Consider the following 14,144-nt stretch of genomic DNA (forward strand, 5'->3'; position numbering starts at 1 on the left):
CCGCGCGGCTGGCCGAGGGTACGTGCGGCGCCCGCCCGCCCCCCCCGCGCGACGGCGGCCGTCCCGGGGCCGCCGCAGCGCCTCCGCCCGAGCCCGTCCCCCGGCGCCCGCGGCAGGAGAGGCGGCCCGCCGCCCCCTTCGCCGCAGGGCGCTCCTCCTCCGCGGGCGGCCCGTTCCGCGCGCGCGGGGGCTCGGCGGGACTCCCCAGTGCGGGCTGCGCGGGGCCGCCGCCCGCCCTCGGGAGGAGAGGGGCGCGGGTGCAGCTCCGCACCGGCCCGACGAGGACCGAGCGGCGGGGCCCGTGGCGTGGCCGTTGGCAGCCTGGGTGGGGGCAACCGCGTGGCTTCCGCCCGTGCTGGGGGCTGTACTTCCCACGGGTTCCGGCCGGTACGGCGGTATGGGAGCCCGTCGCCGGAGCATCCGGAGGGGGGCGCTCGGCCTCGTCGCCTGAAGTGGACGGGCCCGGAGAAGAGCGCCGCTGGCTAGAGTGCGGGAGCAGGAGCGTTTTCCGGTTTGCTTCCGCTTAGAATGCCTAAGCAGCACCTTCCCTTTAAAATGCATTGTATCCCTGAATAAAAGGGAAAAGCATGGGCTTCTTGGAAAACTTGAGGTTGGGTTCTTTTTAGTTATTTATTTAGAAAATTTCTAGGCCGCCCCATTCGCCGAAGCCTCGGGGCGGCTTACAAATAAATAAATTAAAATAAATAGCAATATAAAATACACGTAACTGTATAAAATAAGTCGTCCTGGCCAAAAAACTTTAAAGTAAAAATAACATTAACAATTAAAATGACGCTTGAATGAAAAGGTCTTCACCTGGCGCCGAAAAACAAATAACGACGGCGCCAGGCGGACCTCTCTGGGGAGCGCATTCCATAGATTGGGCGCCACCGCAGAGAAAGCCCTCCTCCGAGTACTCGCCCTCCTAATTTCCTTCACGTTCCCGGAGGGTTCCCGGAGAAGGGCCTCTCCCGCTGATCTCGGGGTGGGCGGGCATATATGGACGTAAGCGCTCCTTCAGGTAGCCAGGACCCAAGCCGTTTAGGGCTTTATAACTGATCACCACCAACAAAAGAAACTGATGGAGCATATCAGCTTGGAAACAAACTGATATGCTCCATCAGGACCCATTGATGCCCTTACAAGCCCTTGCAGGTACAATGTTCTTGTCTTGCTGCAGAAATGTTATTCACATTCTCCCCATTCTGGAAGGCAGATTTAGGGAATTGCAGGATCCTAGACAACACCATCTGCTTCTGGGAGAGGAAGTGCATGGTGCATGCAGACCCACTCCAGAGTTTACTCTCCTGTTCTGAAAGGCTGTTCCTCGTATACCCAAGCCTGAGCCTTGGAAGGTTCCGGTACACAAAGGGCCCACCGCGTGGAACACTGGGTGCAAGTGCCGTTCTCAGCTAAGAGCCTGGGCATCTCAAGTGAGGGGCCATATTTTCTGTGTCTTACTGTCTGTTGGACAGTTGTCTATAATTAAGGGGAACTTAGCTAGATGGTAGAACAATGCATGTGATCAGGCATGGAGAGTCACTGAGGGGCTTCCTTCCCCCTCATTAGGTAAGACACCTCCAGGCAGCTTCTGGCTTCTCCTTCCAAATGATGGTTGAGACTTGCTGACACCAGGCTGCAGTTGTAGGGCCCTCTAGCTCCTTTGCTTCACAGGTGTGCAGTACTCACTCACTCATTTGTAGCCTGTTTTTCCACCAGAAAAATGCTCTGGAGTACCTTTAGGAGATCATGCTGCCTGGTTTCTCTCTCAGCTTGAGGCATAGACATACTCTGTGTGATGCATTTCTGTGCTGTTTCTTTCAGGCATAACATGGGTCCTGGTTTACAGAACGGACAAGTATAAGAGACTGAAAGCAGAGGTGGAAAAGCAGAGTAAAAAGTGTAAGTGCTGTCCCCAGAAATCAGGGGACTCAGGGTGGTACTGAACTGCACTGGCTGCATTAGAGCTTAGCTAGCTTGACTTGACGAAATGAATCCCTGTTAAGGGTTCTGCACTAAGGAAGAATCCCTTGTATGCAGGTACAGGTTACATCTCCCTTTGTGGGCTGGATGCGGGGGTGCTAGTTGTGTTACAGAATCAGCATTTCAAGTGCTAAATGAGAGAATTTACACTGGAAGGAGAGATTGTCTTTTCCACTGCCCTACTCCCCACAAAAAACTTTGTGAGGCTACAAGCTGTAAACTATGTTAACTGTGTCAAAATATGTGTTCTACTAACTTCAGACATGATGGTATTCTATACATGTCTATAACTGCTTGGAATACTTGGTTCAGTTCTGGTCACTTCTGAAAATAATATTGTGGAACAGGAAATAATGAAGAAAGGGCAAGGGGCTGGATCTATTTCTCTATAAGCTAACGGAAATTATTTCGCTCAAGAAAAATGTGGACAAGAGGAGATAGGACAGAGGCATACAAAATTCGGCACGGTGTGGAAAAAGTAGACAGGGGGACTTTTTTCCTAGATACTGCTAGATTTAGGAAGAATAAACCAAAGCACTACTTCTCACGTTGCATAGTTAAACAATGGCGTTCATTTCCACAAGATGCAATGGCCAGTAATTTGGATGGGTTTAAAAAAGATTAGACAAATTAATGGAGAAGGTTTTCAATGGTTGTTACTCCTGATGGTTCTATGGTGTTTCTGACATCAAAGGAGGCGTACCTCTGTATTCTGGTTGTTTATTGTTTATTTATTGTAGCATTTTTATGCTGCCCCCATCGCAGAAAGCCTTGTTGAGTAATTTAAGTGATGCCCTGTGTCTCTGTGTTCCCCAGGAAGTTGGCTGACCATTGTTTGGTCTAGATGAATGCTTGGTCTGATCCAGCATAGCTCTTCTTTTATGATTAGGTTGTTTTATTTCCTTGAACTAAGTGTACATGCTGTAATAGGGTTTCAGAGTATTTTTAAGATACTGTCTAAACAGACAACCATATTTGGACAATGCCAGAATACTAGTCTAGCATGTCACAAAATGCTCAGTCAGTGGAGTCTTCCAGTTTGCTTCATGGCCTGCAGTAGGGATTCTGCCCTCGGAAGTGATGTGGCCCTTGCCTTCTGGCTTGCTCTCCTCCAGCTGGACTGACCTGGTGTCACACCACAGAGGACAGAACCGAGTCATGCTATACGCTCCAATCAGGCAGCTTGGTCATGCTGCAGCAGCCAAGCCAGCCCGTTTTCCTTACTCTTTGAAGCATATTTTAGAACATAAGATCTCGTCGGGGAGGCTCCTCCTACTGCAGACACTGAACATTTTTCATGTTTCTCTGGATAACAGGCAACAAACAAATTGCTATACATGTTAACATCTCATTTTGAAAATAAGTGACTACTGCTGCCTGTTAAATGTTGTGTATGTAAAAGCGCTGCAGTGCCTGCCATAGTACTTCAAGGTGCATGGCTATATATTCCCCCAAAGGCAGTATTGGATTCCTGGGAAAATGTATCTGGTTTACATAATTAATGGATGTAATATTTATTTATTTAAAACATTTCTATGCCGCCCCATCACAATAAGCCTCGGAGCGGCTCACAATATAATAATAAGAGTCCAATGCTTATTCCCAAATGGCAATAGAATTGAGGGTTTCTGGCATTCTTTGCAGCAGGGTAGGGGCAGTTTTCAGCCTACCTGTCTGTCATAGTTTTATTACACATGTTTGAAGAGATCTGGAAGGCAAAGAGAAAGGTGGCTACTATATTTATGGATGAACTCACTGTGTTGTCTATCTCCACAGTGGAAAAAAAGAAAGAGACCATAACAGAATCAGCAGGTCGACAGCAGAAAAAGAAAATAGGTAACAGAGGGGGCTGATGTTGGCATGTGCATGTGCGTGCAGTTTTGTGGGAAGGCCTTGTCAAGTTTTATAAGGGGGAAGTCTTCATTTCTGGTCTATTGCTTACTCTAAAGAATGCAATGAAAAAATGGTTATCTGGAAATTTAGATACAGTGGTATCGCGAACAACAATTTCATGAAAATTTTGACTTGGATCGCGAGCTCTGCATTGGTTAGCAACCAAGATCGCAGCCATCTCCCCACCCCCACAAGATGTGCGTGATCATGGGCGCGCTCCTGCAGGAAAGACGGGCGCAATCTTGACCATCTCCCCCACCTCCCAACCAGCACGATCGCGGCCATCTCCCTACCCCCCTGAGTGGGGAGATGGCCACGATCGCAGTTGCGTTCGTGCAGGGAAGACGTGCGTGATCGCGGCTGTGCTGTGCTGTGCTGGGCCCGTCTTTCCTGCAGGAGCGTGCCCGTGCCAGGATTTCTTTGAGAAGCACCACCCCAACATAACTCTAACGAACAGAGTATTGAATCTGATGAACGATAACGTGGTCTCTCATTTCCGGAGGGTTATGCAGCGCAGGAAAAAACAAGTGACTATAGACAGATTTTCCACCCAAATTGACCCTGCAGCTAAGAGACAGAGAGGAAACCCCTGGAAGATCTCCCCAATGTCCTTCTGGAGGGGGACTCTCCCTCAAAACAATAACCTCCCCCCCACCTAGGTTAGTGTTCTCCACTGTACTGTACAGTACTGTGTTACTTTGCTGTTCTTTGTCACTTGGTTTCTGATTTAAAAAAAAATAGTTACAGAACGGATTAACCTTATTTACATTGAACCTTATGGGGAAATTTGATTTGGCTCGCGTCCAAAAATTGGCTCACAACCACATTCGGAGGGGCCAGAACGGATTAACCTTATTTACATTGAATCTTACAGGGAAATTTGACTTGGGTCACAACCAATTTGGGTCACAACCAGGGTCGTAGAACGGATTAAGAGCCGAGGTACCACTGTATTTCCTTGTGACAAAAGCAAGCCTTCTGCATTCGTATTTCTCTCTCTCTCCACTTTCTTTCAAAAATAAAACATTATTTTAATGTTACATTAATGTAACATTTTACTTATTTTAAGGTTTCATACTGTAATTTTCTCCTCCAGAGACAGACAGAAGAGAAATGAGAATAGTTACTGAAATACCAACAAAAAAAAATACAGACATTCTTTTCCAAGGATAAAAATGTGATGGTGGCTAAAAGTTCCATCCTCACATTTTCATGAGGAAATAAACTGTGCCTGTCCTCCTAAAACGGAAGAAGAGCACTAGGTTTTTTTCCCCATGGAATGGAGACGGCTCACAGAGGTTCTATACAAGAATATTACGATTGTCATTTAGTTTATGCAGATGGTACTATCTGCAAAATCGGGTGTTAGTTCTGAACTTGCCTGTGGCCAGAGCGAGTGTGCGGCCTACACAGTGTCCAGTGCGTTGGCAGTTGTGGCCTTCTTGCTGTCGCAGCACCCACAGCGAGTTCGCAACCTCGAGATGTTTGAGTTTGCTCAACGGTTCAGAATTCCAACATGCCTTCCCATTATGCCAGGAAAGTGGCTCGGAGCCCGTTTTTCCCTCCTGCGGTATCTCTTTGCTGTGTTAGTTCCTCAGAGCCTTATTGGAAGCAAGCTTCTGCATTTGTAATCAGAATTTTTTACTCGCTGTTTCTCAGAGCGACAAGAAGAGAAACTGAAGAACAACAATAGGGACCTGTCAATGGTGAGTGACTGAGCCGTGGCCGAGGGAGCGTTGTCGCGGTTCTGTTTGGAAGAGCCGTGCACTGAACTGGCCCGTCGCACCACAAATGGGAGGTGGCCCTAGATCCCATCCCTGTGGGAAGGGGAAGCTGTGACGGCTCCCTGATGCGCACGGTAGGCAGGGGAGCCCGGTGTGCACAGTGCTCAGCACGCTCCCCCCTCCAGTCACGGCGCGATCATCTCACTTCCCCTTGCCTTTCGCTCGGTTCCACGTACTTGGTGCCGCTCGGGCAGCAGCGCGCTGGTGTGCTGCGTCCCCTGCCGCCCGCTCTGTGCGGCCCATTTCGTGCCTGCTGTTTGTGCCCGGCTCCTCCTCTTGCCATTCTTGTTGTGCGAAGCCTTGTGCGACGTGCCGTTGAGGACGTTGCTGAGAGAGAGCTTGCTGCTCCTCTTTGCATGGCTTGAGTTGGAGGGCCATAAATGAACGGTGCAGGATTACAAGTAAAAGGACAACGTGATTCAGTGATTCGAGCACTGAAGTTGAATGGACACCCTGCCCACGTGCGCACACACAGGCGGGGAGCAGATGGCAAGATGGGGCGTAGCTTGTGGGAGCTTTGGCACTGAGAGCCAGCCAGTGAGTGAACTCGTGAGGTTCTCAGTGTGCGGACAGTGTCTGCCAGTTTGGTCTAATGAATGTTACTCACTCAGGCCCAACAGCGGCTGGAAATACTGCCTTATATTGAACAGAGTATAACTTCTGGGTAAGGATGCCCAGCTTAATGAAAATTGTGAGCAGAAGACTCATGTGAAGAGCAGGCCATTTGTGGACGTATCCAGAACACCATCTGGTCGTTTTATTGGATGAGTTCCAGATGTTCTGGACAAGGTGCTCACCAGATGCACTGGAACAGCTTTCAGTTGATCCTTGACCCCTTGGCTTATGACATAGGAGCTGAGGAGAGGATATTTGGCTGGGTCCAGGAGATCATACATTCCTCTTTGAGCGAGGAGAGTAGAACCACCTTTCTGAAAAATGCTGTGGTTAGGCCATTAATGCAGGAACTTTACCTGTACCCAGAAAAGTTCAGCTAGAGGAGGGAACCGAGCTGGGCTGGAGGATTACATCTCCCTCCCCTACAGGGCCAATCAGACTGGTAGAGATGGAGGGGCCAAGAAAGCTGTCTGTTCCGACCCCCTGCTCAGCACAGGATGGCATGGCGGTGTAAGGGCGTTTTGCCACCCGTGTGCCCTCTGCTGGGAGAGCGAGCAGCGTGCAAAGGGGAATCCTGTTACCTGTGTGGTTAACTGGAGGTGACGGGGATGCTGTTCCGCATCCAGCAGACCTGGGCCCTGGCAGAGGTGGAGGTGTATTGATGAGCTGGGCCAGGCTCTTGGGCCAGCAGGTGCCCTTCTCTGATCTAAGTAACTGCAGGATAGTTGCTAACAGCCCTTTCTTGAGCAAGGTGGCTATTTTCATTTAATTCAGACTGTATGTTGTGTTTATTGTTTCATTTTTGTATTTTATGGGTTCAACCTCTTATTTGTGAAGTAGGTAGATACCTTTGGCTATTGGGTGATATCTAAAGTTAAGCAGATTTTATAACCTTTGCTTCATTACGGCAGGAAACAAGATGGGATGAGGAAGCTGGGCCATTAAGTCCCATCGCTCAGCCTTCTAGAGCCTGCGGCCTTGTCTGGCATATTCAGGCAGAAATGCCTGACGGCTTCGCCGCTTCAGCCAGGATTGGCTGTTGGTCCACGCACAGACCCAGAAACGGATTTTCCCCTCCATCTTTTGCCTTCCTGCGTCAAAGTCCCATTTGTCAAACACTCACAAGTCCTACTCTTCCCTTTGATTGCAGGTTCGCATGAAGTCCATGTTTGCAATTGGCTTTTGTTTCACTGCTCTGATGGGAATGTTCAATTCCATGTAAGTGGCCACCGCCCTGCTTCTCTTGCACTGCCTCTAAAACTGTCCTGTCTCTTCTTCCCTGTTTGTTTTCGCAGCAAACGGTGCCTTGCTGAGAACCCGACATGAGATCTGCCGAGCAGGCAAGAGGGCTGGCGCAGACAGCGCTGCGCCATCGCCGGCTTGCATGTGGCGAGGCTCCCTCCACTGTGACGTGGAATACCGGGGCACCTATACTTTGTTTTCAAGGCTAGAGAGAAACTCTTCGAGGGCTGGAGATGGCAGGCAGTGTGTGTGTGTGTTTTGTTAGGATGTTGTTCCAGTAAGAAGGAGGCCGGGCCCCTTTCTTTGATGTTTGCTGCTTCAGTGAACAGGGCAGGCAGCCAGGTTGAACTTCTGGACATGCGCAGGTTAGATGGACGTGGAGCGGCCTCCGCGTTTTCAACCAGCCCTGCAAAAGGGAATGGTCTCGGCTTTCAGCGAGGATTCACGGCCTTTATGCCGGTCTCAGTGAACAACCTGAGTAGTCCTTGTTGGATGCATAAGGGGCCCCCTTTAAAGCCACCCTGCCAAGCTAGTTGTCCTCCAGGCTCACTCTGGGTCTGCCGGATGGAGCCTGCTCGCTCCACTGCACAAGCGGGCATTTGCCTCCTTGCCAGATGCTTTTCTTTTGGTTGTGAAATGATTGGGATTGAGCAAGAGGAAGAGACGTTCCTTGCGCTGCCTGGTGCCCCAGCAGCTGGCTTGTGTCCCTCACCATGTCAGAGCGTTGGGCCCATTCCCTGAAATACTTCCTGCTCATTTCCCCCTCCTAGCTGTGTCCAGAAAAGAAGGCAGGAACCATGTAGACCACGGGGGGGGGGGGGCTAGCAAAGTGAGACAAACACCCATTCCTGTGTCTTCTGCCAGAATGCTTCGCTCCTTGTAGTCATCTCTCGAGGAAGACAGGTGCAAGATGCAGGTTAGCACAAGCCTGAATTCAGTGGTCCACTTCTGTCTCCAAAGCAGTTGAGTGCATCCGGTACTTCTGCACTGCCAGCACCTTGAAACAGGCAGGTGCACGTTGCCTTGCCTGACAGGGACCCTTCCTCGTTGGCTCCTGACAAAAAGTGCTCAGGGCCTCGTGCTCGGATGTTTCCCTCTGCTGGGACGTTTGCCCCCACGCGGTTGTGCTGAGCCGGCTGTTGCTCTGCTGCTTCCGGCAGCACAAGCTTTGCTCAGGCAGGCTGGTGGTACAGATTTGGCCCCCCAGGCCGACCTTCTTGGGAAGGTAGGTTAAGGCTCAGGGGATGCAACACCTGCTCTGCCGTGCCTCGCGGCCGCGGATGCAGCTGAGGGCACGGTGGCTCTGCCAGAGTCCGCCACGTGGACCCACCATCGTTGCAGCGGCGGCACAGTGAACTGCAGAGGGCCGTGGCAGTGGGGGGAAGGTCTCTCTCCCTGGGTGGCAAGCAGGGCACTTCCGCTGTTTGCTGCCCACCGGGAGGCAGGGGCCCCACAGCAGCGTTTCCCTGTGGTGGCACAGGCTGATGGGGGGAGCCGATCTGGAGGCCCCCTGGCTGGGGAGCCGCAGGGCCCTAGCTCTGCTTCCAGCCAAAGCCCTCCCTCAACCCAGCTTCTCGGGTGGCCGTCAGCTTCCTGCTGCAGCACGGTGCCTTCTCCTGTGCCTTCGGTGGCGCTTGCAGGGGGATGCTCCTGGCCCCGCTGCTGAGCTTGCGAGCTTCCCCACACTTGCTCCAGGCACTCGTCTTCCCCGCAGGCTCTTTCCCAAGTTCAGTCACTGCAGCTCTAAGACCAGCCCAGTCTGCTCAGCGGCAGGAGGGGCAGCTGCATCGGTGCCCGGAACGTGCCACCGAACCGCCGCCCTGGCAGGGGAGAGGGGATGCATTGTGTGTGGAACCTGCGGCAATTTGGAAGATGGCAGGCAAAGCGCAGCCCTGTGTGCTGGGTTAGCGTGGAGCGGACTTGAGCCCTGGTAATGGCGACGGTTTTGCTTTTTCCAGATTTGACGGTCGAGTGGTTGCAAAACTCCCTTTCGTGCCCCTTTCCTACATCCAGGGCTTGTCCCATCGCAATCTTCTGGGTGAGGATTACACAGACTGCTCTTTTATCTTCCTCTACATTCTCTGCACCATGTCGATTCGGCAGGTAAGAGTCGCGCTGCTTTATTCACGTTCCCTGCTTCTGACAGGGCCCGGCTCTAGCTTGCGCGAAGCTGCAGAAAGCCTGCTACTCACAGGACTTTTCCTGCCACTTGAGCTCTGGGGTCTCCATGTGACTTTCTCTAGCAAGCTGTTGCTGCTTCATACCCATGTCGAGCAGCCACGGTGCTTTGATAGACGTTCAGCCGAACTAGCAGAATATTTGCATCCATGGTTCACCTCATAATGCAAACACAAAAGGGGAGGAGGGGGCTCCTTCTGCTAAGAACGCCTCAAAATGATTACTCCGTTCTCTCCTAATCTGCTTTTTGTAATCTCTGATCACGCACAGCGGCACTCAAGGCTGAAATAAGAATTTGGCTCTACTCCCCAAAACAGGGAGCAACCGGAGCGGCTGTGCTGTGATTCGGCCAGTGCCTGCCTGGAGGCCAGGCTGGCAAAGCTCCTCGTAATAATATAAGCAAAACCCGCAGTAGGCAGAGGTGCGGTACTTGGTGTTTAAAGTTCAGGGGTGCAGATTTTTCTGGTCTGAACCTATGCAGAGAAGTTGGTAGCCTGAAGCTGCACTGTGGCTCACCGTGCCGTTTCTGGTCACTCAGACGGAGTGCGAGGAGGACTGAGCGGCAGGTGGTTCCTGCCTTCCGCTGCTCGCTCGTTTTGGCAGGGATGGCATCTCCCTGGAAGAGTGTCCATGCCTTTTTGTGGTTAGGTGGATAGCCCTCTGGCTCCTCCCATGTCATCCGGGAAGAAGCGCCAAACCTGCGCCAGCCTTGCTCAAGAGTGGGACATTGGCGAGGGGGAGCAATTCCCATGGAACAGAGTGCAATATGGCCAGAAACTTGTTTATATTTTGAAAAAATACTGAGCTCCTGCATCTCAGAGCAGCTTTAACATTGTCATCTAGGTTTTAAAACACCCATTTAGGACCTTTTAAGTCTCATTCAAAGATGCAAAGTTCACCTGTTCAGGTAAAGAGAGTTCTACTGTGCCAACGTATTAATCGCATATTTTACCCTTCCTCCAAAGAACTGGGGGCAGCGTGTTTGGGCCTGTCGGGGAGAGTCCTCTTTGCAAAACCCACGTGACACAGGCTTAGCCTAGGAGCCATAACGTAAAGCCCGGTTTCCCTGGAGCGCATTTGCTCTCCTCACTATCTGGACTGAGGCTGCGTGGGCCTGAGACAGAGGCTGGTGCTCCTGCTGCTGGGAAGGGCTCTCCCGCAGGCGGGATGCGAGCACTCCAGGATGTGTCCAGGGCAACACTGGACTGCGGAGGGAGAGCACATGTGGCTGCGGACGCTCCGCTCGGGAGGCCCTGCGTGAGTCACCCGTGAGCTTGAGGCAGCTTTGGCCACTAGTCGCAAACGTCTCCAGACGTGGGCATGTCCTTGGAGACCGCGACCCCTCGCTGGGCTCATGCTCCGGCCTGGGCCTCCTCTCACTGAAGGCTCAGTGGTGTGGAGCAGTACCCATGGAACACCCGTTGATTCCCCCACAGAGAGGACCGTTCAGTCAAGAGGCAGGACAGGCTGTCCCTACAGTCTCAGTTCAGCTTTGTGCCAAATAGCACTTGTAACACAGTGAGTAAACCAAAGAGCAGCAGTTTTGTGAGGCTGAGCAAGATGTTGGCCGTTTACTCTGAGAAAACTGGCTTTGTATTCCATACCACGCTCAGTGCTTGTGTTTCTGTGCTTTGCCAGAACATTCAGAAGCTGCTGGGCCTGGCCCCTTCCCGAGCGGCCACCAAGCAGGCCGGCGGATTCCTTGGCCCTCCACCTCAGGCTGGGAAGTTCTCCTGATGCAAATCGAGTGATCTGCAGCGTGCCAGCGGAACCCGGAAAACTGTTCTCACTGCAAGAAGCGGAGACTCTGGGGAGGGCTTGGTTGGCTCAGGGCAACTGTGTGTTTCATCAGGGGCAAATCCTACATCCTGCTTGGCGTTACTGGAGAAATATGTCAGTAGTTCTTGGTGGGCTGCCTTGCTTCAGGGAAAACTTCAGAAAAGCAGTTCCACTTGATGAGAAAATGGCTAAAGAACAGTGACTGAGCCATACAAGTAGCATCCAGCTGGAAGACTGCCATGTGACGTGAAAATAAAGAATTGTGCTCGGTTTCTGTGTATACTGCTGATTCAGCTCACTCTTTTGTGCTTTTTGGTAGAAATTGCCTCAGAAAGGCCTTCAATCCGCAGAGGGCTGCCACATCAGTCCTTGCTTTCCTCCGCGTGTTTCAGTTGCACTCCGCTGGTCGGGCCTGGCCTTGCATCCAAGCAGCGATCGCCGTGCCAAGTGTGAGCCGCACCTGAGGGCACACCACCGTCCGGATTCGCATCTCGCCTGCTCTTCTAGAGCGCAGCGCGCTTTCCGTCTCGCTCGATGCACGGGCAGCCCACTGCAGTGGCCATGAGGGGGCAAACTCTCATCTAAAGAGAATGCGAGTCCAGGTGCCACCGCCATTACCTGGATGCTGGCACATTCCTTGGTGCTGGAGCCACAGCTGGAATGGCGTTTCTGAAGCAGGATCCTGCCCTGCTGGGACAAGGGCAGAAAAGGTCATAAAGGCCCGAGGGGAGGGGCAGCCCCCTTGGCCGGGGCTCATTCCTGCGGGTACGGTGGAGGTGTGCTGTGCAGGCAGTGGGTAGAAGTTTTCCTTCTCATCAAACTAGGTCATGCGGGGTTTCTAGGGGAGCTCAATGGTGGGTGATTTAGGGCATGCGAAAGGAAGGAGGTCACCAGTAGTAGCGGTGTTGATGCCCAGCAGCTTAGGTGGCTTTAAAATGTATGGGGAATAATTACTAAATATGCTACCGCAAGAATCAGGAAAGCAGAACGTCTGTTCGCCAGTTGCTGGAGAACCGCACCAGGATGGGGCTGCTGTCCCTGTGCTCTGCGCGTGGGCCTCCTGCGAGCCCCTGGTCGGCTGCTGAGGGGAAAAGGGATGCTGTGCCGGAGGAGCCTGTGCTCTGATGCAGCACGCCTGCCTTGGTTCTTAATGACAAGGCACTTCGGTTTCAGTGTTGCTAGAAGCAGATTAGAACAGCCCCAGGAAAATGCTTTTACTAGGCACAAAGATGCTAGGGACGGGAAAGCCAGGGTTTGACTGCTAAGGTGAACACTGAGCCTCCCGTGCTGCTGAGGCCCGTCGGGGGCCCCTTCCGAGGTTACCGCCCCACTTCCAAAGCATTAGAACTGCCGGGATCAGAGCAAAGGTCTGTCTAGCTTGACATCCTGCTGTCAGATGTGTGAGTGAAGCGCGCATGTCGTGAGCGGAGCCGGCTGGAGCGGGGGTCAGACTAGATGGCCCGGGAGGCCCCTTCTGATGCGCTCTGTCTCTGTGTTTCCTTTTGTTTGTCTCTAGCATCTGAAGCTCATGAAACACGGAGCCTCCATTAAACTGATTGTTGGGAAACGGCTATTGATAGATTTATCTATCAAAACTATCTAATTTTTTTGGCAGTGTAGCCTGACAGTTGCACTTTATGTGAAGTGCTTGCTTTTTTCTGTCCTGAATCTCAGTCAATTTCATTAGCTGCCCCAAATCTAGACTAAAGATAACCAGAGACTGCCAGCCTGGTGAGGACATTTGTGACTTTGAAAAGGTTTTGTAGGCATTATTGCAAAATGGCTACCCAAGGGAACGCGCCTGTTCTCAGAATCGCTGCTGTGTTGAGCTGTTCTCAGAAGCCCATTCCATAGAAGACGAAGAGCGAGCGTAACAGACGGAGAACTTGCCCAGAAAACTGAGCACAGAGTCGGGTCTGAGTCCCACCTTCCCCCTTCCCCCACAGAGTACCCCCCAAGCCCTGTGCTGCCAGACGCACACTGCACTCACGCGCAGCCTCACCTCTCCCTCCTCCAGCCCCCCGTTTCTTCAGACTGCTGCTGCTGTCATCTGGAGGCCCGGTTATGCTGGGCCCTGCCTGTGGGGCAGTCTTGGGTGGTGGGGCCCTCCCCTCCCCTCCCCTCCAGTGTAAGAGGCCAGCTGGCTCCTCCTGGTCACCTTCGCTCCTCTGGAGGCAGTGCCTCCCCCAGGCATCCCGGTTTGAAGCCATGTGGTGGGAGGTGGATTTCTCCAGACATGAGTGGAAAACAACATGAGTGGGAAAAAAAGACAAAGGGAAAAGAAATGAACAGACACGGGGAAGCCTGAGCTGTGCCCTGCAACCACCCACCAGGGGGCAGCACAGGACACGTCAGCTTGAACCAGGTTCTCCAGTGTGATGCTCTCCAAACATGCCTCAATCTCAGCTGCCTCTTGAAGTCTCCATGGTGGGGAAAAGTGTGGTGGACTAATCACAGCTGAACACATGCCTCATGCAGTCAACTGCAAAATTCGCAAATCTGGATAGCCAAGGTTTGGGGTGTGGCAGGAAATGGGGCAAAAAGCAACTCCTACTTCATATTTTTAAGGAAATCCAGTTCATTTGGCACACAAAACACCCCCCTGCCCTCTGTTTCGAAACTTTAATCTAGTAAGGCTAACCCATTTAGGGCAGTGTAAGCTGATTTATT

The 14,144-nt window shown here is 52.1% G+C and overlaps 1 protein-coding gene across 1 annotated transcript in view; it reads left to right on the forward strand.

Moving 5' to 3' along the window:
* The window catches only part of TMCO1 (transmembrane and coiled-coil domains 1), a 12,200-nt gene extending 446 nt beyond the window's left edge, over nucleotides 1–11,754 (forward strand). Inside the window, exons 2-8 of the mRNA XM_044439392.1 lie at nucleotides 7–18; nucleotides 1,825–1,902; nucleotides 3,760–3,819; nucleotides 5,536–5,582; nucleotides 7,426–7,493; nucleotides 9,476–9,620; nucleotides 11,334–11,754. Of these exons, the coding sequence (XP_044295327.1) occupies nucleotides 7–18; nucleotides 1,825–1,902; nucleotides 3,760–3,819; nucleotides 5,536–5,582; nucleotides 7,426–7,493; nucleotides 9,476–9,620; nucleotides 11,334–11,432 (509 nt within the window). The 3' untranslated portion in view covers nucleotides 11,433–11,754. The remainder of the gene's footprint in view (nucleotides 1–6; nucleotides 19–1,824; nucleotides 1,903–3,759; nucleotides 3,820–5,535; nucleotides 5,583–7,425; nucleotides 7,494–9,475; nucleotides 9,621–11,333) is intronic.
* Nucleotides 11,755–14,144: the final 2,390 nt, after the last annotated feature.

The sequence above is a fragment of the Varanus komodoensis genome, unplaced genomic scaffold (assembly GCF_004798865.1).
Source record: "Varanus komodoensis strain SLA01 unplaced genomic scaffold, ASM479886v1 scaffold34_3, whole genome shotgun sequence".
Lineage (NCBI taxonomy): Eukaryota > Metazoa > Chordata > Lepidosauria > Squamata > Varanidae > Varanus > Varanus komodoensis.